Source organism: Mastomys coucha, unplaced genomic scaffold, assembly GCF_008632895.1.
Source record: "Mastomys coucha isolate ucsf_1 unplaced genomic scaffold, UCSF_Mcou_1 pScaffold16, whole genome shotgun sequence".
Taxonomy (NCBI): domain Eukaryota; kingdom Metazoa; phylum Chordata; class Mammalia; order Rodentia; family Muridae; genus Mastomys; species Mastomys coucha.
Genome location: NW_022196898.1, coordinates 35735350 through 35760942, shown reverse-complemented (window position 1 = coordinate 35760942; position 25593 = coordinate 35735350). Strand labels below are relative to the sequence as shown.

The 25593-nt window shown below is 41.8% G+C and overlaps 1 protein-coding gene and 1 long non-coding RNA gene across 11 annotated transcripts in view; one reads left to right on the top strand and one right to left on the bottom strand.

The window, feature by feature from the left end:
* Dclk2 (doublecortin like kinase 2) overlaps positions 1–25593 on the top strand; it is a 138842-nt gene that overhangs the window by 71521 nt on the left and 41728 nt on the right. For 5 of the 9 annotated variants that reach the window (XR_004119618.1, XM_031374252.1, XM_031374256.1 and 2 more), the window contains exons 3-5: positions 16876–16978; positions 21482–21583; positions 22467–22514. Coding sequence is in view for 7 of the 9 variants with exons in the window: in XM_031374252.1 (XP_031230112.1) it covers positions 16876–16978; positions 21482–21583; positions 22467–22514 (253 nt within the window). In the remaining 2 variants the exon portion in view is untranslated. The remainder of the gene's footprint in view (positions 1–16875; positions 16979–21481; positions 21584–22466; positions 22515–25593) is intronic. The other 4 variants (XR_004119619.1, XM_031374254.1, XM_031374253.1 and 1 more) reach the window with 1 other exon arrangement.
* LOC116093078 overlaps positions 20757–25593 on the bottom strand; it is an 8583-nt gene continuing 3746 nt past the window's right edge. The window contains exons 2-3 of one of the 2 annotated variants that reach the window (XR_004119621.1): positions 24410–24581; positions 20757–21049 (exon numbers count right to left, since the gene is read on the bottom strand). This is a non-coding gene — a long non-coding RNA (uncharacterized LOC116093078). Of the gene's footprint in view, positions 21050–24001; positions 24193–24409; positions 24582–25593 lie in introns of those variants that run through there. The other variant, XR_004119620.1, reaches the window with a different exon arrangement.

The window sequence follows — 25593 nt, the reverse complement described above, 5'->3', positions numbered from 1 at the left end:
CCCTTCATTCTGCAGTGGTAGCATAGGATGAAGAGCAACACATTCAACATTCCAACTGTGTACTTTTGTACCGTAAGAATCCTTTCTGAGTACAGTGCCCTCCCTGTCTTCGGCTCTTGTTTGTTGTGGTCTGGTCCAGCTTACCTGTGTCCCAGTGTCTGTGGAGCATGATAACAGGAAGCACAAGAAAACTCGCTCTGCCAGAGTGTCAAAAGTGATGCAGTTAAGGTTACTGGAGGCCTGAGACCTACCGTGTGGCTAAGCCATGCAGCTTCCTTCTCGAGGGACAGAAACACAGTCTCTTCTCCCCTTTTGAAGTGCTGATCCTACCCAGAAGGAAGTCCCTGTTTTTGGCAATAGAAGTAAAATAGAAAAATTCAGTCTGACCTACTTCTCATCTGTGAGTGCCCTGCATTGTCCTCCCAGGCAGTGTGAAAATCCTCCGGCTGGGAGGCTGACAGCTACAATCAGACACTTGCACTGAGGGGAACAGACACCATGAATTTTAATAGGGGTGCTGCTGCTGGATGAGGTGGAGAGGAAATGAGAGCCAAGCCAACCCTAACAATAGGAACAGTAGGGAGGCGTCATGGCAGGGATGGGAGTAATATTCAGATTGTTTATCCTACAATGATTCTCATGATTTAAGAGGGAAGGATTGCCAAACTCTTACAAAGGGGTGAAGGTGTAAATATTCCATGATTATTAATCCTGCTATACTGATGGCAACAAGAATTTGCCTGTCCGTCTGTCTGTCCGTCCATCCATCCATCCATCCATCCATCCATCTATCCATCTAAATCAAAGAATGATGGGGGCTGGAGAGATGGCACTGACTGCTCTTCTGAAGGTCCTGAGTTTAAGTCCCAGCAACCACATGGTGGCTCACAACCATCTGTAATGGGATCTAACACCCTCTTCTGGAGTGTCTGAAGACAGCTACAGTGTACTTACATATAACAATAAATAAATCTTTGGGCCAGAGTGAGTGGGCCAGGAGCAAGCAAGAGGTCCTGAGTTCAATTCCCAGCAACCACATGATGGCTCACAATCATCTGTACAGCTACAATGTACTCATATACATAAAATAAATAAATCTTAAAAAAGAAAAAAAGAATGACTTGCTAACAGTAGAATCTACAACTAGAGCATTGAGAATAGCAGCCACCATTGCGATGAAAGTTCTTCCTGAACAGGCTTCAGACAATTACTTCCATGGGTGCATTCCTAGCATGCTGCAGGAAATCTTTGTTCTGCATTTTGCTTCCCCTTATGATTAGTTGTGAAACGTCCTGATTGTCTTAGGTTAGGAGGACTAGAATGGGCTACCAGGGCCAGCCTTTTCCCACAGAGCAGATTGGATGGATCTCAGTATACTCAAAGTAGCCCCCCAAGTTTGAAGACTCCAGAGACAGTGCTTGTCTTTGTATACCATAGCTCCATCGAATTCTTAATGTTGGTGCCTGCTGTGACACACACAAGCTAGTTGTGGCTTTCAGAACACAGGGCTGCATTGGGGATTGATTCTTATGGTTTTCTGTCTATGCTTTGTAGTTGGAGGAGACATTAGAAGGGGTAGAGAATCATGCCAGAACCCTACTTTTGTCAGTAAACCAGGAGAAAATGTCTTGAGTAGGATGACACATTAGAAAACTACATTACAAATTTTATATATCAGATTCTTCTGCTGATATATAACAGGAAGGTTTGATCCAAACAACGGCCATTATCTAAGAAAACACTTGACTTTCCTGGTGCTATCCAGGAACTGGGATGTGGTGTAAAATTGTGTTCTGCTGAGCAAAAAGCAGTAGTTGTTTCCAAAGCAAAGGTAGGATCAATTTCGTGTTGTCTAAGTTGGTTGTTCTCCATGGCTGGAGGGAGATGAATCTAGGATTTCCCTGGTGTCAAGTTGGGACTCTAGGATGGTACACATGAGAAATGGGGACCGAGAACTGTGCCGCCCATCACTAAACCATGATGGGCTTATGCTTAGTCTTCTATGGGGGCTTATCACCACCTGTTGGAGATGGAGATGGATAAAACCTAACAGGTAATATTCCAGGCTTCAATGATTTTGAAGATTTCATCTTTAGACTTAAAATTTAATCATGTAAGGATTTTGTGTAGTTGTATTCTGTGTGTGTTTAAGTAATTTGTTACGCTCAATATGGAAATGGTTTCTGTAACCTTATTTTGACATGTTCATATTTTAGTGAGGTGGAAGAAAGGCTCCTCACTGAGGAAGCCTTTCTCGCCCTGTGTATATCTGACCTTTCCCTACTCCCTTGGTATTTACTTCTTCTCTATAGGACTCCTGACACTGGAGTTTCATTTAGGCCAGACTGTTTTCTTTCAGTTGCTTTAGATCAGCGATCCTCAATCTGTGAGTCTCTCAACATATCAGCTATCCTGCATATCAGATGTTAATATTATGATTCATCACAGTAGCAAAATTACAGTTATGAAGTAGAAATGAAATAATTTTATGATTGGGGCGTCACTAGAGCATGAGGAACTGGCTGAAAATCACTGCTTTAGATGGACTGTGATGAAAAGTAGATGCAGGTTTTTGGTCAAATGACATTGAGTTTTATGTGGAATCTGTCAGTGATCAGATACTTAAAACTATGTTGCCACACCTCCCTTTTCTGATCTCATTCATCACATTGGCTTTCTGCTTCAGCACTTGGCTCTTCAAAGCCAACTCCATTTTAGAGTGAGAGCTGCTTCCCCTGAGCCTAATCCTATGAGCTGTGAACCAGGAGTCTCCTCCCTGCATACGTGTAGTTCACTCACTCATTCAGATTGTATATGTGCCCTGAGTCTAGATGCCATAGCAGGAAAGACAGACTACGTTTCCATATGTTGCATGCTAACCCTGTCCAAAACATGCTGACCGGTCCAAGCTTCTATCCTTGATATTCCAGCTGGCCTGATCACATGAGAATTCAAGGACAACTTCTCATTGCGATGGAGAAATAACACAACAAAGCGTCTTCCTCGAGAGAGCTTGAGAAGCAGTAGGGCTGTGCTGGGGATGGTGTTCTGAGTCATTCGGGTGCCAAGACTGATTGGAAAATATCCAAGAAGGAAGGAAGGCTCTTCTTTTCAAGCTAAATAACAGCCTCCTTGTTGGGAAGGGAATAATCAATCCCAGCTGTAGAAAAGAGACTAAATTTCCTTTGCTTCCCCATTCAAATCTAATCTTATGACACGAGTTTCTGACATGAGTAGCATTCTTGCCCAGACTTGTGGCCCCAGGGAGGGGATGGTTATTTAAGACAGCTGGCTCCTCAGCAAGGCATATAACTTGATGATAAATGCTTGCAGACAACTTCCCTTACTTTCTGGTCCCAGTACCAGTTTAATTGACAGCCCTGGAGACTTGCAAAAAATAAGTAGATGTTTCTTTGAAAGAATATCATGTCTCTGGATGCAAGCAAAAGATAAGAAATTCTGCATGCACACAATTCATCAGTGCTTCCCAGCAAGCAGAACTCTTTAGGGAGGGATTCCTTTTATGCATTCTTCATGAAACAAGTTTGCTGTGCCTTCAGACCCTGCCTTGTATTATGGTGCAGACTGAATCTCTTAGGATTTTGCATTTTCTTCCTTTGCTTTGTCTTTTGGAAAGACCTATTTTAAAGAATTACTTAAGTCCTTGCTGCTCTCCCCTCCCCCAAATTAGATATAGTTCTTTTAAGAACAGTTCTAGATTTCAGTTATTTAAAATTTCCCCAGAGTTGTTAATAACTCCTTCCTCTCAGGAAACCTTGCTCTTTGGAATAATAATTTTGCCTATGTCTCTAGATCTAAATGTCACAAGTTTACTACATGTTCCTAATTGGCAATTGGACATGAACTCTGTGGGCAAAGAATGGATTGATTTTTTTTTCTTAAATCTTTGCTTGCATGTTAGAACTTGGTCATTAAAATATAATATATAAACTAAAGGAAACAATCTGAGAAAATGGGGGTTTCTTTGAAAGGATCAAGAGACTATACAGGATGGGTCTTTTAAATTAAAATTAATCAACTTGATTGTACAATGGTAGTCTTTGAAAAAACAAACTTTAGGAGCATACCTAAATGTGAAAAGGAAACACAAAAAACTAAAACCTGGTTGTGTTTCAGATCAACGTAGAGTTTTAAGCCTGCAAGTTACTGGGAGATGCATTCAGCCACCGAATAGCTTAGGGGGAAATTTTTAAAGTACTGAACAATACTTTTGGAAGTCTGTGGACATACACTTTGTATTAGGAGGTCTACAAACATAATGCAGATGTTTAATAGCATTGTCCTGGGGTGGCAAAGAAAGGATGTGCAGGCTGGAGAGATGGCTGACTGGTTAAGAGCATTGACTGCTCTTCCTGAGTTCCTGAGTTCAAATCCCAGCAACCACATGGTGCCCCACAAGCATCTGTAATGCGATCGGATGCCCTCTTCTGGAGTGTCTGAAAACAGCTACAGTGTACTTATTTATAATAATAAATCTTAAAAGAAAGAAAGAAAGAAAGAAAGAGAGATAAGGAGGGAGGAAGGAAGGCCGTGTGTAGTGGGGGGAGGCGATGAGGGCCAAGGAAAAGTGACAGAAGACATTTTTGCTTTTCTGTTTCCTTATATTAAAGGGGGATCCAAAGTAGACATGACAAAATAATCTTACCTTGAGGGGTGGGGCATTATTTATTGTACTTTTAATCCTAAATTAATATATAAGTTAGCCAAAAACATTTCCTAACTTCATTTTGAAGTTGTACATAAATGAAGGTCTAGAGTGTGTAAGTAAAAAAACAAACAAACAAACAAACAAACAAAAAAACCACAGTTTCTGTTTGCATTTTGGAGAGAATCTTAGTAAATAGGAAATGTAACTTTTAAGCTGTCCCGCTTCCAGTTTTGATGTAATAACATGTCTGTTGTGTGTATGTAGGGGCAGCAAGCCTTTTCTGTATGCCAAGAGCAGGTGCCTTCTACACAGAAAGACTTAGTGTGGTATTTGCCCTGGCCACATCAGTTTCCCTTTTTAAAGTGTTCCCATGAATGATCTGAGTAGGTGGTCCTTTCCTTCTGAGAGTGAGCCTTCCATCCACTAAGGCTGTGCCATGGAGATTTTTTTGTTCTCATTGCTTTTCTTATAGGATTTATACTGGTTTGAAAATGAAAAATTTGACACTTTGTTCTGTGAAAATAAATGTAGCTATAGAAACCAAAACCTTATATTTTCTACAGCACAGTATTTTTTTTTTTTTTTTTTTTTTTTTTTTTTGCTTACTTTGGGCTCAGCTCTAACCTGTTCTGATTGAACAATAACTAAAAACAAAGAAGAAAACAGAGGGAAGTTTGTCATTAGGCAATATGAATTTTGGATGCCAAAGCTTATTTTCTCTCTTCCCAAAGCCACCAGCCCTCATTTTTTTTTAAGTTAGCATATTTGTGTGTGTATGAATATATATATGTATGTATGAATGTTTGTGTGTGTTATGGTGTGCCTTTGTAGGATGAACAATAGTTTTTGGTAGTTCTCTTCTAGAATATGGGTCAGAGGAATCTGACATGGTCAGGCTCTGTGACAGACCCCTTTAAGCATGGAATCAGTTTACTACCTTATTAGCCCTGAGTTTACTCTTAAGATCCACTTCCATTCTGAAGCTTGAAATGCCTCCCTAACAAGTGTGCAGGATATTAACTACACCAAATCAAATGTGGGTAGAGGAGCCACTCAAAAGGGAAGTTTGTTGCTGGAATCTTTAGGGTCAAAGCTTTTACAAAATTAATTTCTTAGCCAGACAGCAGTGGCACAGGCCTTTAATCCCAGCACTTGATGGGGGATGAGGGCAGAGGCAGATGGATCTCTGTTTTAGGCCAGCCTGCTCTACAGAGAGAGAGAGTTAGGGCCTCATGGAAGAACCTTGTCTCAAAAAAGCAGAAAACCAAGCCAAAACAAAATAATTTGTTTTTTATAATTTTGGCTTTTTATTTTTTTGTTTTTGTTTTTTCAAGACAGAGTTTCTCTGCATAAAAACCCTGGCTGTCCTCATTTTGCAGACCAAGCTGGCCTAGAACTCACAGAGATGGATGGACCTGCCTCTGCCTCTGTACCGCCACTCCTGACTAATTTCTTTATTCTTAAGAATTCTGTACATGTACAATGAAATCTAATCATATTTTCCTCCCTTCAACTTCCCCCATGTCCCTGTCGACATGTTCCCCTCCCAACTTCATGGGTTTGTTTGTTTGTTTATTATTTGGTTTTGTTTTTATAACCCAGTTAGTGTTGCCCACATGTGCATGAGTGAGGGCCAGTCCATTGGAGCATGAAAAATCTTGTGACTAAAATGAGAGAGTATCTTCACTCCTGTCAGGCCCGTTAAGTTGGGATGGGTTTTATTGTAGTTGTTTCTTGATGCCAGAATGTTAAGTTCAAACAATAACTCAAGAAAGGAGAGCAACAATTTTATTTAAAGAAGAGAACAAAAAAGTAAAACGTGCAGCGACTCCACTCAGAGACAGTGTTTTAGAACCTAAGTTCCACAGAGCAATTGGAATAGTAACAATGTTTGTGCTGTGTTGAGGACTTTTATTTTCCAGAATGATTAAGGGTTAATTGGTCAGGTTTCTCCATATCATCTTAATTAATGATTCTCAGGCTCTTATTTCTCTTGAGTGTGATCATGTGTGGTGATGCCGGGCTGATACCAAGAGTGTAAAATGATGTGATTTCTATGTGCAGAGAATCAATTCCTGAAAAATCCTGCAGGTTCTGCCTGTACTTAAAATATGTAGAGGTCATAGTATTCATTAACACATATTGGTACATTTAGTATTTCCGTCTGGCAACAAGTGGAGTCCTATTTTAAAACCATATGATTGAAACTTGTGTTTATAATTTGTTTCAAGAGAGTTAGCCAATTTGTTTGAAGATATCAATTTCAGAACATATTCACTATTCCCTAAAGCATAAGAAGTTGGCCTGAACTTGTAATGACCTTATAACATTACTTAGAAGTTGATCCTTTAAAAAAATTCCTAGGTATAAGATTACGTCCTTGTCATTCACTTATTTCATAAAAGACAGAAAAGTGGCCCAGTTGTTTGGATTTTAGACAAGTATAAAAGCTGCTGACTTATTTCATAAGCTCTTTTATGTTTTCTTGGAGGTTGTAAATCACAGTTAATACTTTCTTTAGGGAAACAGTATGTGGTCCAGTGAAAAGTGTGTTCTTCTCGGCTGGCTGTGTCTTGGAACATTTTGCTTAACCTTTTGAGCCTTGTTAAGCTCCTTTTAGATAAAATGGGCATGTCAGTCCTTGGTAAGATTGTCCTGGTGGCTAAGAGAAAGTTAGTGAGAATGAGATTCATTGTGTAATGTGTGTACTTTTTCAAATCCTCATCTGTTGCAAGTAGACCGGTTTTAATTAGAAAATTACCACCTTGAGCTGTGGTTCGGTTGCCCTTTTTGTTACATAGTTTCTTTTTATGTTTATTATTCGGAAAGACTAGAGTCCTAGAAAGTCTTTATGCGATGTGCTGTTACATCTGCTTAGAAATATTTGGTTCCCTAGTCCCTAGAGTCACAGCAAGACACAGAGGATGGAGTCACAGTAAGACACAGGAGGGCTGGCTCAGTAGGCTGACTTCCCTCTTCCTTGTCTGATTTCTTCTGGAATTTTGCTGTGACTGCTGTTCCTTAGAAAGCCTTAGAGTACATTGGACAGCTTTTTCTGTAGACTTTAATAATACTATGGGGATGAGTTTTAGAGGAAGCAGTCGAATTATCTTGGAAATTTTCTTCTTTTAAAAGGTCATTGTCTCTCCTAGGAAGTATCATTTGGTAGCTTTAAAAGTTTAAGGTCTTACCTGTCTGTTGATGGAAAGAAACATTTTTCTGAAATCAAATGTTTGGTTGTAGAACCCTTTGATTAGTTGCGATTGGTGGGAGCAGTAGGAAAATGAAGCTCAAATCCAGGTTTTTTTCTTTTAACAGACAAGAATTAAATGCAGGGGTGTAGGGACTGTGTGCAGGTGCCACTGAGAAGCCTTTTACTGTAAGTGCTGCAGTCTTTGAGCTTTGGTTCTGTTTCTATGGCAACCTTAGGATCTGGGTGCTTGGCTGAATGGATTTACAGGAAACTGAAAAACATTGCTATTCTAAGTAGCTTGGTGTGGAAAGCTGCAGCCAGCATTTACTGAGAACAAAGCAGGCAATGTATGCTAATTGTATTCAACAGTCGGGGATAAAGAGTTGGGGAGAATCTCTGCTTCTGCTCATTGACTTTGTGTTTCTTGAATTTTGGAGGATGAAATGACTTACTCCTTATTTATTTCAAATTTCATATTTGGCTCCCCTGTCTCCACCCAACCCCCCTCCCCCCTAGTGTTGAAGATGGAATTCATGTCTCAGACATGTTAGGGAAGCACTCCCGACCCCCCATTTTCCTGTACATTAAAAAAAAAAAGCTATTCTAGTAGAATTGGTTTAAACAAAACAAATCTGTTTCTCTCTGTTTCCCTGTCTCTGTCTGTCTGTCTGTCTCTCTCTCTCTGTCTCTGTCTCTCTCTGTCTCTCTGTCTGTCTCTCTGTCTGTCTGTCTGTCTGTCTCTGTGTAAGATAATGTTTTGATGAATCAATCTGCTGGTTTTCTGGTTCTTAAATACTGAGGTTGGCGATCTAGTGTAAGTGGCTTCCTTTGCTAGCACTGTAAATTAAAAATGGCTCTCAGGCTTATCCCTTATGTCAAAACTCTCCTACTTAGAGTTTCCTTGACGTATAAAAGCTGTTTTTCTAAATATTTATAAAACAGAAGAGTCATGTAATAAACTGTTGCTTGGGGGATCAAAATTAAATGCAATTTTCCTTTATTATTTTGTTCATTCATTACATGTTTGAAGAAGACTGCACATTGATGCCAATACAGTTATATTTAAAGGCCACATGGGGATTTCAGTTTCAGTATAAGTGTATTGGGCTTCCTGTTTGAGATTTTTCAAGTCATTTTTAGAAATAAGGTAAAATTTTAAAAAATGTAAGGTACTTGAGTAGACACAACCACATAGCAGGACTCTGATATTGAAAGCTTTTGATTTTGAGAGCTGCCTCCCCGATTCCCACCCACATACACAGTTAAAATGGAAGAAGACCCATAAAAATCCTGATGTGTACCCACCATCCTATTATTTCTTCTATAAAATGTCTTTGTTCTACCAGTAAGGCATTTGACAGTGCAAAGGTTCACCCTTATTATTACGCCAATTTAAACCAGTCTTTCGCTGAGACCTGAAGGTGTTTTCTTTGCATTCCTCCCAGGCCGTGGAATATTTCTGTAAAATACACTTCTGATATCTCAGGAGACCCTCATCTATGGAAACTGCAAGCTTCCAGATAAATTAAGTATAGGGTATAATTGCATATTTTAGTCTCCTCTATCCCACAGTTTGAGTAATGGAATCTCAAAGCTCTCTGAGATACTGATGAAAGGTTTAATTCTTCAAAGAGCTTCTATGATGCAAGATAGAGTCTAGGAAGGTTTTTTGTTGTTGTTGTTTTGTTTTTTTAAGATGTCTAGGGCCAAAATTTGTTGAGTAGATCTTTGCTGAGTCCCTTTAAAGAAGGAGTTGCAGGCTTTGACTGATGTATCTTGGGGTAGAAAACAAACATCATAAACTGGTGCTTACCTGACTGCTAATGGGGTTGAGAGGAATTACAGAAAGATTATGAGAGATGTAGGAGGAGGGGATAGAATCCAAGACACTCCAGTCCTGATTCACTCCACAGAAACGTGTGGAGCAAAGTCTCCCTGGCAGGTGCAGTGTGAGGTGCTGGAATTGTGGTGACGCACCAGGGAATGATCCTGATTGTGTGGCATTCAGTCTACGGCAAGCTCCACAATGATCCAGACAGGTACCTCAGTGAAGGGGCGGTAGGCTTGGTGGCCCCTCAAGACCCTTGGAAGACACATGAAGCTGACACTTGAACAGAAAAACATGTTGCTTAAACTCCAGTGTTGCTTTATTTTGGTAGCAGTCCCCTAAAATATAAATAAGCATTTTTTAGAAGGTAAGTTATTAGACTTTGGAACTTTAGAGCTGCCCCCTCTCCACTCTGAGCAGGCAAAGAAGCAGGAGATTCCCAGAGTGCCAGTGGGTCAGAGTGTTGGCCATCTTTGCATCAATGTAACAAAATGCCTCAGTTTATAAGAGAAAAATTTCCATTGTCTTACAGATTTCAGCCCAAGATGGTTGGCCCTCTTGGTGAGGGAGCACACAGTGGCAGAAGCTTTTGGTAGCAAAACTACTCATTTCATTGTTGGAGAATAGAAAAAGGAAGGGGGAGGACCCCACAGTCCTCTTGGAGGGCATGCCCCTGCCACCCACTGACTTCCCGTGCAAAAGCTCCATCTCTTAATAGTTCTGCAGTGCCCTAATAATTCTAGTCTAACAATCCTACAAGCCTTTAGCATGTGAGACTTTGGGAGGCTTTCAGGGTCCAAATTATAGCAGCTGGGAACTTGAGACACAATACACCCTCCTTGGTTTCAGACTGTAAGAGCCTCATGAGGCCGCTGTGTCTATTTTTGTTTTAATAAAAAGTTTATCACACTTGGGATACTCTAACAGAACTTCTGTCACACCCTCAAGCCTTCCCTTTAAAAGAGATGAAGTAGGGAAGGGAAAAAGGAGGGATCTGTTAAACTGTTAGGAACTTGCTCTGAAGTGAGGTCCCTGTTCACCTTGACCTAATTAATCTGTCTACTGCAGGATAGAAAATGACTATTGTAAGTATGTAAATGCTCCCAGTGGTGTGGACAGCGTGGGCAAGTTCCTATCATATACTACATGTCTCAGTTGGATGTGTCTCTATTAAATTCTACTGATTGTTCTACTTTTGCACCTTAGTATAAATATTAAACCTCCATTTCTGCAGTTTCTTTTCACAGGCCACATAACATTTGCTATTACCAACGAGCTTCTTAGAGAATGAATTTCTTAAAGAATTTAGAAGCAAATTAAGATCTTCTAATGGATATATTTTTTTCTTCTACTTTTGTTAAACCAAATTTTACTTACAATACTGATTTTTCCCTCCCCTGAGATAGATTAGTGACTTGTATCATACCTTAGTGTTAATCTCAGAATTTTTTAAAATGAAAATTAAAAGAAAAAAATTCAGAATTCAAGTATATGAAATAAGTTGTAAACCATGAAAGCAGTATTTGAGTGATCAAATATGAAAGTATGAGTACAAAATGACACTTTTTCTGTGTGTGTGTGTGTGTGTGTGTATACAGAGGTTGGAAGATGTTGTATGTCTTTTCTTTATCACTCTCTGCCTTAATTTTTGAAGTAGTTTCTTTTACTGAATGTCTTAGTTAGGGTCTTATTGCTGTGAACCATGATCACAGCAACTCTTATGCTGTCAAGCATTTAATTGGGGCTTGCTTACAGTTCCCGTGGCAGTTACATTACCATTATGGCAGGAAACATGGCAGCATGCAGGCAGACATGGTGCCGGAGAAGGAGCTGAGAGTTCTACAATCTTGGTCTGAAGGCAGCTAGGAGAAGACTGTCTTTTGCAGGTAGCCAGGACAAATCTCTGATTTCACACTGGGCAGAGCCTGAGACACCTCAAAGCCCACCCATGATGACACACTTCCTCCAACAAGGCCACATTTCCAATTAGTGCCACTCCTTGGGGCCAGCCATTCAAATAACATAAATCCTTAGGGGTGAAACCCACTCAAACCACCACACTTTCTGGCTAGGCTGGCTTGCTAGCCAGTGAGTGGTGTTTGTCTCTGTCCTTGAATACCAGAGTCTACTAGGTATGCTTGGCCGTGCCCAGTTTGATTTACATGGATACCCAGATCCTCCCCCTTGCAAAACAAGGTTTCTTAGCGACTAAACATCTGTCTCCCCAGTCCCAACTATTCTGTTTCACTAAGTTAGTTCTTCCTTGTGCTCCCTCATTCCCAGGAGCCTGATAGAAGTTAAATATCTTGCCAAGATTGTCCTCGTGGGTGTGTATGTGCACACACACACACACACACACACACACACACAGAGGAATGGGTAGGTGGGTGGGTGGATGGGGCAGCAATGGGCTTGTTCAGGTGTTTAGTTTCCATCACAATCTGCTCATCTGATTCTCTCATGGGCTCATGCCTGTGCGGAGATAGTACTGAAGAAAGTGGAATCCTTTCACCTTTGGTGAATACTGGTTTTTATCCATCCTCACCTGTATCATCATTCTGCCCCTCTGTTGTATGTCTGTGCATTCAGGCTTACAGTTTAGAATAATGGTAGTCCCTGGCACAGCAGTCCATGTCTGCTTTGTGAGAACTGTAAATGGAGACCTGCACTCTAAAGCAGTGGTAGGGGAAGCAGTTCCTTTTGTCTTTCCCCTCTTTAGGATTGATAGGAACTGCTGGTCGTCTCAGGCTCCACTGACCTGTCCTGTAGCACAGCTCCTAGATGCCTGTAAGTCAGGAGGAAGCCTGTCTTCCAGCTCCCACCAGCTCCCACCAGCTCTCTCGGTATCTGAAGCCCTTGTCAAGTCCAGCAGGAAAATAGTCCAGGAGAGGTTTTGTTCCTGTGTCTAGTTTGTTTTATCTTCAGTGTTCATAGCCTTTTTTCCCCCTTCCATTTCTAGGTAGATGTAACCCCTTGAAATGCTAATTCTACCACAAAAGGTGGAAAAAGAGGTTTTGATTTTTCTAAAAGCCCTACAGGCTGAAAAGCATCATTCTAGTTTCACAAATGAGAATTTCTCCTGCGACAGCTCCCAGTTCCCTGGTGTGCCTTCATGCTGCCCTGCAGGCAGATTCTATGCCCCCTCCAGGAGCCTAGATTTCAGGCTTCTCTCTCACATACTTGCCTCAGCTCCTCCTGGGCTGAGAAAACCCAAAGCCTTTAGGAAACCTCTGCTTTCCTCTTTAAAACCTGCTCTCAAATGTAAAAAAAAAAGAAGAAGAAGAAGAAGAAGAAGAAGAAGAAGAAGAAAAAGAAGAAGAAGAAGAAGGAAGTAAAACTACCTACTAGCACCATACCGTGAGATGCCCACCATCTCTCCTGTCCTCACACCTTCACTGTGAAAGACAGACAGACTTCATTCTACCTCACAAAGCCAAACAGCTCTGTAGAAAAACAGTTTTCTTTTTCTTTCCCATAGCCAAACTTTCCTGACTCCTGAGTCTTTGCGGCAATATGCTAGTAGGTGTCTGGTCTTTTTCTTGGAGAAAAGGCGGTTACTTGACCCCTGACCTAGCCTTGCTCCCCCACTTCAGGCAGTGTTGTTGTCTCTCCTTCCCAGGAGCAGCCAGCGCTTTTATCCCCGGAGTCATCTCCCTCTCCCTTCCTTGAGTTGTCAGTTTTTAGTCTTTATCTCATTTGTCCTATGAGGAACTGACACTGAGGCCCTTGAAACACTTTCTTGACTTGGTTTCCAACACATTGTAAAAATCTTGATTTCTTTCCTGGTGTTGCAGCTTCTCCCTGAGCCCAACATGTCGCTGACCTCTCCGCTTTGACCTCCTCCTTATGTGCATGTCCAAGGGTTTAGTTGCTAATACCATCCATACTGGTGAACCCAGTGTTCAGCCTCGGCTTCTCTCCTGAAGTTGAGATTTGTATGTGTTCAGCTTTATGGACAGCACCTCTACTTGACAGCTCGACAATCATTCCACAGTTAATGCTCTAAATCTGAATTTTGGAACACCCTGTCTGCCACTAAGCTCATTTTGCACTTTTCACTGACAGAGCTAATGGCAGCCACAGCATTTCTGCTGCACTAGTCAAAAGCCTTGACTTCTCTTCATCTCTCGTTTCCTGTGTCCACTGTGACTCTTCTTTTTCCTCCTGACCCCTGTGAGGAGATAACTCTTACCTCTTGCCCTGGCGGTAGTCTCCAGCTCACCGTATTTGGTACATGTCCTTATGTAATCTAGTCTTTTTGTGTTTTTTTTTTTCCTAGTTATACAAAGCCACACATTTTAAATCAAGCTCATCCAGAGAAGCTGCTCTTATCTGGTACTCAGCTCCAATAGTCCCATACTGTACTTCAGTTAATCAGAAAGCATGTTAAGCATCTGCCAATGCCATGGTCCCTACTGAGCCCTCTGGGATAATGGATAGGACATATCCTTGCTCACTTGCAGACCATGACACTAAAGGTTGGCTAGAAAAGCCTCTGATGGCTCCAAGTGCTTAAGAATGGTTACAGCTTTTGCAGAGAATCCGAGTTTGGTTCCCGGCACCCATGTCAGTTGGCTTATAAATGCCTTGGAACTCAGTTCAATGCGATGAGATATCCTTTTCTGGCCTCTACAGGCACTCACAGTCTGTATACATACCCCTACATGGACACGTGTACACACACAAATACACGTTCATGGGCACACATGTATACACATGTGTACATGCACACACATATGCACACCCATACATCGACATATGCACACACATATGCACACAAACACACACACACACACATACACATACATGGACATGTGTGTGCCTCTGCATAGGTGCACATGTGCACACACACATGTACACATGCATGGACACACATACGTGTACATGCACACAGAAAGACACAGGCATGCACACTAAAGGGCCTATGTGTAAAACTGTAGTGATGAAGCTGACCCTGAGGTGGAAATGTTATGAATGTCTATGGCGGGGTGGGGGGTGACTTGTACAAGCCAGTGTTACACTACCATAGAAAGTAATAAAGCACTCAACATTTGCTGTAACCTGGATGAACTGTAACCAAGCTAAGTGAAAGGCCATTACAGAGTGCCTTGTACTGTATGATATAATGTATATGAAGTATCTGGAGAGTGCTGGGGAGTTGGGTACGCAGTTAAAAGCCCTGGCTGCTCTTCCAGAAGACCCAGGTTCAATCCCCACACCCACAGGGCAGCTTACAATCATCTATAACTTCAGTTCCAGGGGATATGACAGCTTTTTCTAGCTTCTGGATACCATGCATGTGTGTGATGCAAGGGCATGTATGTAGGCAAATCAACCATACATATAAAATAAAATAAAACATTAAAAAAAATCTGGGGCTGGAGAGATGGCCCAACGGTTAAGAGCACTAACTGCTCTTCCAAAGGTCTGGAGTTCAAATCCCAGCAACCACATGGTGGCTCACAACCATCCGTAATGTAACGCCCTCTTCTGGTGCTGTCTGAAGACGGCTTATTTGTAATAATAAATAAATCTTTAAAAAAAAAAAAATCTGGGCTCCATAGAACCACAGACATAAGATAGAGTGTGGGAACCAGATAATAAGAGAAGAAGCCATAGGAAATAACTAGTGGGCTCAGAATTTCTTGTCTGCATTAGATGGTTCTCGATCATGTACTTGAATGGGTGATTGCATAGTGCTAGTTGTTTTATGTCAACACAATACAAGCTAGAGTCATCTGATAGGAGGGGACCTTATGTGAGAAAATGCCTCTAGAAGACTGACCTTTAGGCAAACATGTGAGACATTTTGTTGATTGATTGGTGTGGTAGGGCCTAACCCACTGTGAGTGGTACTGCCCCTTGGCTGGCAATCCTGGGTTGTAGAAAACGCAATCCAGTAAGCAGCACTCCTCTGTGGTTTGGCTTCAGTGTCTGCCCTGACTTCCCTTCATGGTGGGCCTCATCTATAATATGAAGCATACCCTTCTCTCCTCAAGCTGTTTCCTCAGAGCAATAGAAACCCAACTAGAACGGTTTATGACTCAAGTTTTAATAAAGGAAAACCACAACAAACCACAGTTGCTATGCGGGTGGAACACAAGTCATGGTTGAGAAGTAGACAGGGGAAGTGTCAGAGACAAGGTTGAAGGGACAGGTGAAGTGACACTAGTTTCTAATGAAGGTGTGTTCGCCCTGGTGTTGTGATAACAGCGACTGAACCTAGGGGATGTGGGGAGATTGGAGGTCAGATAGCCAGCGTCAGGGCAGCAGTGGACCCCAGGTGCGTGTGAACCACATGGAGGCCGGCATACTTCTCAGCCATGTGAGTAGTGGGAAGGACTTGCTGTGGGAGCAGAACCAAGCATGGCGACTGGATTCCCAGGAGTGTGTGGATAATGACGTCACCACCTGAGGTGGTGAGCAGAGGCAGGGTTAGCAGGTGAAAGGTGCTTTTAAAACACTGATCTGATGAGGTGTACCTTAACTACAGAAGGTGGGTCTTGCTTGATAATTGGAAGACGTGGACAGAACCCATGCCTACTGCATGAAAAGAAGCATATCATTTTCATTACTTAATTACTATAACCCAAGCCGTTCCTTATATCTAGTTCGCTGTATTTTTTTGTGCAGACTTATTTATTCCAGTATAAAGCTGAGTTGTGACCATAGAGATAGACGGTCTTATTGAGATTGCAGAGAACTTCCAAGAAGCAGAGCAGATTTTTAAAAAAACAAGTACATTATTACTTTAGAAATGAAGCCATTTTTCATGAGAGAAATTTTTATGCAACTCCTTGTAAAACATATTGAAACACAGCTTGTCCATGTCGAAGTGCTGGAAATGGCTCTGTTGTCACCAGTAGGCCGAAGATGGATCTTCTGCTGCTGTGGACCAGGTTTTCTGGGATCTGAAATGGATTTGTATGGAGTGGGGAGCTTTTTAAAAAATGAAGATGTAATTTAGACAACCCCCCAGGGACAGGACCAGGAAGAGCTTCGAAGTCTTAGTGTCATTGGCCAGTGTCATAGCCAGTCTTCCCCAACCTTGATAAAGGTGATACACACCACAGTGAACAGACCTCTGCCCCTCTACAGTGTTGTGGGTGAAGCTTGAACATGTGTTTAATTTTGCTGACTTTTATCGCACTCTAATGTTTCTAATTTCTTGGATTCTTTTCCCAGGTTACTTGTCTGCAAGACTTTTTTGGAGACGATGATGTTTTTATTGCATGTGGACCTGAAAAATATCGTTATGCCCAAGATGACTTTGTCCTGGATCATAGCGGTAAGGCACTTCGTTGACCATCTTTGTAGCTCTCGAAAAGAAAGCTCAGAATTTAGAGACTCAAACATGTTAGCCTAAGAATACTGGAGAAAGATGACCAAGCATGAGCAGTGTTCACCTGTAGCTACTCAGGAGGCTGAGGCAGAAGGGTTACTTGACTCCAGGAGTTCAAGGTCAGCCTTGTCAACATACTAAGAACATATTGAAGAGGATAATTAATAAACTGTCCATGGTAATTATCTGAGATTTCTTTTTATGTCATTGTTTTGTTTTAAAACATGCTTTAAAAAACATATATTGTTTATATATTTATAGAAATAACTATCTCATGGGTGGGATGAAAATGCTCATTTCTTTATTTTTACCTATTAATGGAGTTCTTAACCATTATTTCAATTATTCCAAATGATACTGGCTTTAGGAAAATGGCTCTATACTATTGTCTTAATTCTGTTTACCTACTCTAGTAGAAATTATTGTTTTAGCTGATAGAAAATCAACCTCATTTGTAAGTGAGTGAAATTCAAGTAGATATATTTTACAAAGGAAAGAGAGATTAGAGCTATAATCTCACTCTTTTATAAATGAGGGAAGATGCCTTTTAGAGATGGAGATGGACAATAGAAATATATCACCAAGATGTCGAGGTACATATGCTTATTTAAATTAGAGAATGCCTGGTCTCAAAGAAGTGGCTCAGCAGTTAAGAGCCCACTCTGCTTTTGCTGAGGGGCCCAAGTGTGTTTCCTAGGATCTTCATTGCAGTGCTCACAACTGTTTGTAATTGCAGTATTAGTGGATAGGATGCCCTCGTCTGGCCTCTGTGGGCACTGCACTCAGATGCACATACCCACAAAGACACAACACAGGCACACACACACACAGATACACACAGAAACATATTTTAAAAATATGATAAATCATCTGGACAGTGGTGGGTACACACCTTTAATCCCAGACCTCAGGGAAGTAGAGGCACACAGATCTTTGAGTTTGAAGCTACCCTGATCTACACAGTGTATTCCAGGACAGTAGGGCTACACAGAAAAGCCCTGTCTTGAAAAAAGCACAAACAAACAAATAAATAAATCATCCGAAAAATTGATAATAGACACCTCTGTATTATTAAACTGCCATGTGTAATTTTTTTGTTTTCCTATGTGTTTCCAAAGTACTTGCCTACTATCAGCCCTTTGTCCTTGCTCATTTCAGTTTTCATCTCTGCTAATTTCCTTAAAGGTCTCTATATTGTGTCACTCTGCTGGAGTGACTTTTGTCAACCTGTAACACCACCAGGAAGTCTTTAATTGTAAAGCTGTACTTTTGTGTCCTCTGTGCTGATGACCTACCCAATTCCTGTAACACCAAGATCGACTGAAACATTCCTTTACCCATCAACTCTATTTTACATCTTTATTAATTTTAGCTTTTAGTTTCTGAATGATTTTGCTAATAAGTAGACATTTTGAAAGTCAAGACACTGAAAATAAATTCTGAGTTGAAGCTTTAGTGTTTAAAGTGGTGTAGTGTAAAAAGCCAAGCTCCATACAGAGAACAAGAGACACTTTATTTTGGAGCCAAATATGAACGAGTGTGGCCCAGGAACACAGATTCGGGTAACTCCAGTTACCTTGGCAACAGTTTCATGAAGTTTCTAGAGGAGCTGAACAAAGAAAGCCACAAACCAAGACAGTTTTAAAATATATCAGTAGAGATATCAGGCAGACAGGTGTCAGCAAAGCAGGAGAACATGGGCTAGAGGCCTCAGATGCTATCTGGTGAATTCTTATCTTGCATTGCTGAAACTACGGTTCTGCTCAAGTATGTTAAAAAGATTTGCCTAACAGTCACACACAGGTTGGCAGTAAGTGGTTATTAGGGGGCTAAAGTAGCCCAAGACAGTCTGGCCCTGTCTCTGCATCCTTCTAACTCTCCACAATCAACAAAGTTCTAATCAGTAAAGGGTAGTGACTTAGTCACTGTATTCACACGGTGGTGCTAAAGGTAGCAATGACAAGAAGACATCGGTAAGTGCTTGGTGAGTATAGGCAGAGCAGCTGATGCTTTATCTGAGGTAGTTGAATTATCTGGCTTTTGTGGCTGTTGATAAAGATGGCCTCTAATAGATTTTTAAAAATGAGTCCTATTGATTTTTACCCCCATCTCAATTTCTAGTTATTTAACCTTCAAAGTAAGATTTTGTGAAGATTAACTGAATTAATATGTCATATATCTCGGGGGGACCCTTATGTGTCTTGCTGCTTTTGCTGTTGTTAGTTTTGTAGCACCATCTTTTTTTTTTTTTTTTTGGTTTTTCGAGACAGCATTTCTCTGTGTAGCCCTGGCTATCCTGGAACTCACTCTGTAGACCAGCCTGGCTTCGAACTCAGAAATCTGCCTGCCTCTGCCTCCCATGTGCTGGTATTAAAGGCGTGCACCACCATCGCCCAGCTTGTAGCACCATCTTTACATGGTGAAGTTGTGCGGTGAGAGAAAATCTCATTTTGGATTCTGTCACAAATACACTTATGAGAATGCATAGGTTTTTATAAACATCTTGTAATTGTCTTGTCTTAAGAGCTCCAGCTTTGAATGTCACACATTAAAGATCACGAATTAAAACAATAACAAAAATCAAAGGAAACATAACATATGTTTAAAAGCCCACCAAAACAATAAAGAGAAAGAAAAAAAGAGGAAGGAATGAAAGAGAATCTGGCGTGGTGTTGGATGATTTTAATTCCAGCATGTGTGATGATAGAGGCAAGCAGACCTGTGAGTTAAGGCCAGCATGGTTTACATAGTGAGTTCCAGGCCAGCTAAAGCTACATAGTGAAACCTTGTCTTAAACATTCAACATGCATAGGATCCTGCTAAACCAGTAGTTCTCAACCTTCTTATCTTCATTGCTACTTTTTAACTGTAATTTTGCTGTTGTGAATTGTAGTGTAAACACCTGTGTTCTCCCCCATGGTCTTGAGCGACCCATGTGGAAAGGTCTTTTGACCTCAGAAGGGTTATGACCCACAAATTGAGACCCGCTGTGCTAAACTAATCTTAGTCAGATGACAAATCTCTCCTGATTGCTAAACTCGGGTGTGTTTCTGAAGTTCCAGCTTATTGGAGTTTGTTTTGTTACATCCTGCTCATTAGAGGAACATTGTCTCTAAAATGTTTAACAGTCTACAGTCTGAGCTTTTGAGACAATGGAACACAATCCATAATACTAATGTGTTAGCTGAAAGTGGCGCTGCCCTATTTATATAAGGTTTGATTAGAGCCTTTCAGATGTTAAGTAGGCTCCCCTGGTGTGTCTCCCCTGATTAGAATACTTCACATGTTAATTTACCACCCCTGGGATATAGATTAAAATTAACTCACATCTTAATCTTTTTGCATAAATTGAAGTATTTTGAAGTAAATGATAGACAATATGTCATCTAATTTATCCCTTACAACAAGCCTATGGAGCACATTTTATTCTTACGCTAATATGTTAGGGAGAAATACGGAGGCTGGAACATAAGCAGGGTCTTCCTTCTAGTTAGCAAATGTGGAGACTGTGACTCAGCCCGAGCCCGCCTGACTGCAAATCCTGGGATCTTAATTACTCAAATGTGAAGTGGTGATTGCAGCTGTAATGTGTTCTGGTTATCCAAATACTGTTTTATCTGGCGGATTATGGAAAGGCCAATATTATTGTTTAAAGGTACTTTTCTCCATTTTGCTTTTCCATGCTTTGGCGAGATGGGTAGCTAGACAGCGAGTAGATCATAAGTCAGAGTTTCATGTCCTTTTGAAGTAAGATAGGCAGGGACTTGAGGAGGACAATAACTTACGGTCTGTGCTGCCTATGAAAAAAACTGCAGCTTATCTGAATGAAACTGTGCATTTCCTTAGGACAGTGGAGTCCTGTGCCCAGTGACTCAGTCCAAACAATGACATGTCACAGATGTGTGTTTTAACAGAAGATGTAAGCCGCACATGTACGTTCGGGATAGTTGCTGCATATGCTGAATTTATGAAGCTCGGGGGCTGCAGCTCACCAAGTCCTGGGTTCAATTTATAGCACTGAAAAAAATAAAAGGGGGGATGGGAAGGAGATTGTTAGATAATTCCAACAGGGCTGGGGCGTGCCTTGGTAAGGTGCTCAGTGTGTAAGTGTGAGGGCCCGAGTTCAGATCTCCAACACCCCCACAAAATGCCAGGCATGGTGGCTCATGTGTCTGTAACACCAGTACTGGGAGGTCAACACTAGAGGATTCATAGACCTCATTGGCCCAGCAGCCTAGCAGAGTCGGCTCCCTGACTTCAGTGAGAGAGCTTACCTCTGTTAGGTGGAGAGTGACTGAGGAAGACCAATTGCTTACTGGAGTCATGTGGTTGCACATGTGCCTGTGCGCACATACACTAGTTAACAAGCAGCCAGCTATAGTCACGTGTGGTATGTTTGGTCACTGCTAAGATCTGCTGGACTTACAAATGCACTTTTGTTCTTTACAGAGTGCCGTGTCCTGAAATCATCCTATTCTCGAGCCTCAGCTGCTAAGTATTCTGGATCCAGAAGCCCCGGGTTCTCCCGCCGCAGCAAGTCACCAGCCTCAGGTAATGACAGGGACTCCGAGGATGGTCTCCTTAGCTTTCTCACATTGTCTGGAACTTAACAACCTTTGCCAGCTTGTGTGCAGCCACGTTCCAGACCAGTGATAGACAATAAGATTTGTAAGTCAAACCCCTTAGACCCATCTTCCAGAGGTCTCTCAAAGAAGTCCTGCACTTGGTTTTGACACATTCTCTTGCAGACCTCACTGTCTGGTCCTCCACTCATGTGCACATAAAAGTTCTTCCCATTTTGAGCACAGTATACCGCATTTTGAATTCTGTGCTTCATAATTGTGGATATTTATCTTCTTAAAATTACTTCTTATTGGTGTAGCACACACACTGTTCCACACAGAAATATATTTGCTTCAGAGATTCCACAGTCTTTGCCTTCCTCAACCATGTATTCTCAGAAAAGATTACTTAAATTCTATAATCTTCAGAGCCAAATCTTACCTATTTGTCAAAATTTACACTGCTTTGATGTTTGTAACATTGAAAACACTCAAACTGTTTCTCAATAAGTTGAATTTATAGTCATTACAAATAATTTTACTCATTTAACTTATTGTTAAGGAAATGATTCTAGAGAGAGAGTTTGTCTTTGCAGGCAGTATTCTTATTCCTGTCTAGCCTGCTTGCTCTCGGAGTGACTAAACGTTCCTTTCTTTAGAACAGAGGTAGGCTCTGACATGTGAGGCATCAGAGAGTGGTCCCAGATGAACTGTCTCTAACATCAGACTTGGTCAGACATTCTCTCTGCTGCTCTTGTGGCAGCACCCGCCCCACCTCCTCTAGGGCAGGCTGTGTTACTGTCTTGTTAGACCTGCTGAATAACCGCTATCCTTACTGTCTCCCCCTGCCCTGTGCATACTCGTGTGTACAGTAAAGAGGGCTGGCCACTCCAGTGCCTACTCTACCGCCAAGTCCCCAGGTGAGCCAGGGTCCGTACAGCTTTGTTGCTCTGCTGGGTTTTGTTTCTGTCTTCTGCTGCATTTCTGTTTTCTTTGCTCCATCTCCATAAATGTATCTGGTCTCCTGTGGACATCTGTGCCATGTGTAACAGCGCTTTACAGTGCACAGGCCACTGCAGCCTCCCTGCTCGATACAGAACGATTTAACCTATGAGTATTGCCCAATGCCCGTCTGTGAAGTTGAAGCTCAGCCGCCCCGGGGAGTCAGGCACCTCCAGGAGGTCAAGTGGGCTGTGAATGCTGAAAATGTTCCGTGACTAAAAGGCTAAAGTTTGTTAGCAGTGAAGGTACGGAAGGAGTTTCTAACCTCATGCTTCGCTCATACCTGGGTTAAAGGCTTAGGCGTCATTAAAAGTTTTCTAACTCAAAGTACTTTATGATGGTCTGTGCCAGAATAGGATAATGAAGTATTTCCTGCACACGAAAGGAGGCAACCCACACTGTATCTTTTTAGTTGGGAAACAATTATTTTCATTCAGCACTCCACACTCAGGGTTTCTAAATATGTGACAGTTGACACTTGGGTTTTTAAACCAAAGTCATCCCTGCCATTGCCGTTATTTTAAATTGTGTTGACTCTGTAGTATCTTAGAACTGGAACATAAATGTGTTTGGATATGGTTTTCTGGCTGAATTATTCCTAGCTTTTGTTTCAGGTGACAGGTTTATAGATGCTTGTCATGTCAGGGAAATGATTACATAAAAGTAGAGAGACTGGCTCAGGAGTCAGGTGTGATTAATTCAGCTTTGTCCCCTGAGGTCTGAAGAGGAAACTTACTGAATAATAACATTTCATGACCACATTTGTCTTCAGGCCATCTACTGTTCTATGGTGAAACCCAGTAAATACTTCAATGGTTTTTTTTTTTTTTAAAATCTGAATTTGCAGTGCTTAAAAATCAGTTGAGGACTAGCCTATCAGTATGCAAAATTTTCAGCCAGATCCATACTGGGATAGAGTCAGCCACAGACTCCTCAGTGAAGGTTGTGAGGTTTGAAAACCCAGATCCTAGCTAATGGTCTTTGGAAGAGGCCGTTGAGGGTGTTTAACGCCTTCTTTAGGAGGCCGGAAGGTCTGCTCCTGTGGCCGTGGTTCACAGTGATTACTTTGTCCTCCTCCTTTCTCCTCCTTACAATCTGTAGTATCTGAAGTAGGGGTGCCTGATTGGACAGAGGCTCAGCTCTGCTGCAGACCCGTTCAGGGAGGAGGTTTAAAATGAGCATGGGCAATGCAGCCAGGCCCTGTCTTTAATTAGCAACAACAACAAGACTAAAGGGTTAGCTGGGATTTCAGACAGAGCTAGTCACTTTATAATATTGTAATTATAATATTGTTTCTGTCAACTGTAGGTTAGAAAGTGCTGCTGTGAGTAAAGATTCTGAATCTACTTAATCTCCAACTGTATAAATAGCTAATTAGATTGTTGTAAGTACACAGGTAGTTAAGTAGGTACCATACATGAGTCAATCTTTAATTTGAGTCTTAAAAATTCTGCTTTTAAGGACTGGAGAGGTGGCTCAGTGGTTAAGAGTGCTTGGTGTGCAGTTGAAGAGCAGCCTTTAGATCCAGGTGTCCTGTGGATGCTTGTAATCCCAGTTCTGGTGTGGGGTGGAGACAGGGGATTGCTGGCTTCCAACCTAGCAAAGAACACACAAAACTCTGCTTTGAAGGACCGGGAGTGTGAACACCCAACACCCTCTTCTGGCCTCTGTTGCATGTGCATGTGGCCATGTGGTCAAAGACCCTCCACATACACACCCCCTCCACACACACATACACGTTTCTAGTTGTGAATCTTTACACATAGTTTATGAGGATAAGAAAATATTCAGAGCAGTCAAACAGAAAGCCTACCTTATAACTGAGGAAGGGAAGCTTGCTGGAAGGAAGTCTGAGTGGGTCGCGGGGGATGGAATGCCATGTACGTACGTGCTGACTGGTTACCACACTTTTCCATGGCTGCAGCAGTGGAGAGAACTAATGTCACACAGCACCTTCAGGACCACGGTTATTAGCCTTTCCAGAACTTCAGAGAAATGTGCATGTAAGGGAAATTAAGGCTGTCTCATCAGCGATTCTTAGAACTTTCCAAAGGCTGTTGAAAACTCGCATGACTCCCATCAGTCTGCATCTTCTTATGACGAGTTATTTGGGGGGCGGGGTGGACATGTAGTTATTGACATGGGTTAAATCCTTAGCTAGGAAGTGGATTTTTAGGAAACCTGTGCTCCAGAAACAGCCATGTGAGGAAATTATTTTTCTGTTAGCTCTACTCTCAGTTGGCGCCAGATGGATACAAGTGAAAGCCCATGGTGATGGCTCGCTGTGCATTGGCAACCTGTATGGATATTTGAGTGGGATGGAGGTTTAAAAAATGAGTGAAATTCTGTCTCCGCTTACAGCAAGCTTTCTAGCTTACTGCCCACGATGATCTCTACTTTATGTGAGCCCCCTTAAAAGAGAGTTTTTAGAGACTCCATGAGAACAGTTTTAGGCTTAAAGCAATTCTGAGCCAAAGATTCAGGTTTCCTGTGTCTCCCTATATGCATAAACACCCACAGCCTCCCTGATCACCAGTACTTTTATGGAGAAGAGTACAGTTGTTTCAGACAGCACATTATTGTCACTCAGAGTTCATGATGCACAAGTCACTCTTGACAGTTGTGTCTTCTGTGATTTGGACAAATTCATGTGGCAACTGCCCACCATTACAGTGTCATGCAGAGTCGTTTCTGTGTCTTAAAAAAAATAAATAACTGGGTCTGGGGAGGTGATTCTCCAGTACAGTGCCTGCTGTGGAAGCATGGGGATCCGAGTTCAGGTCCCAGCACCCAGGCATAGGCCTGTGTCTGTAACCCCAGCACTGGAGGGGGAGAGGTGGGGAGACAGATTTCAGGAGCTCCCTTGCCAGCCTAGCTGAATGCATAAACTTATGTTTAGTGAGGGATCCTGTCTTAAGAAATAAGGTAGAGCCAGGCAGTGGTGGCGCACGCCTTTAATGCCAGCACTTGGGAGGCAGAGGCAGGCAGATTTCTGAG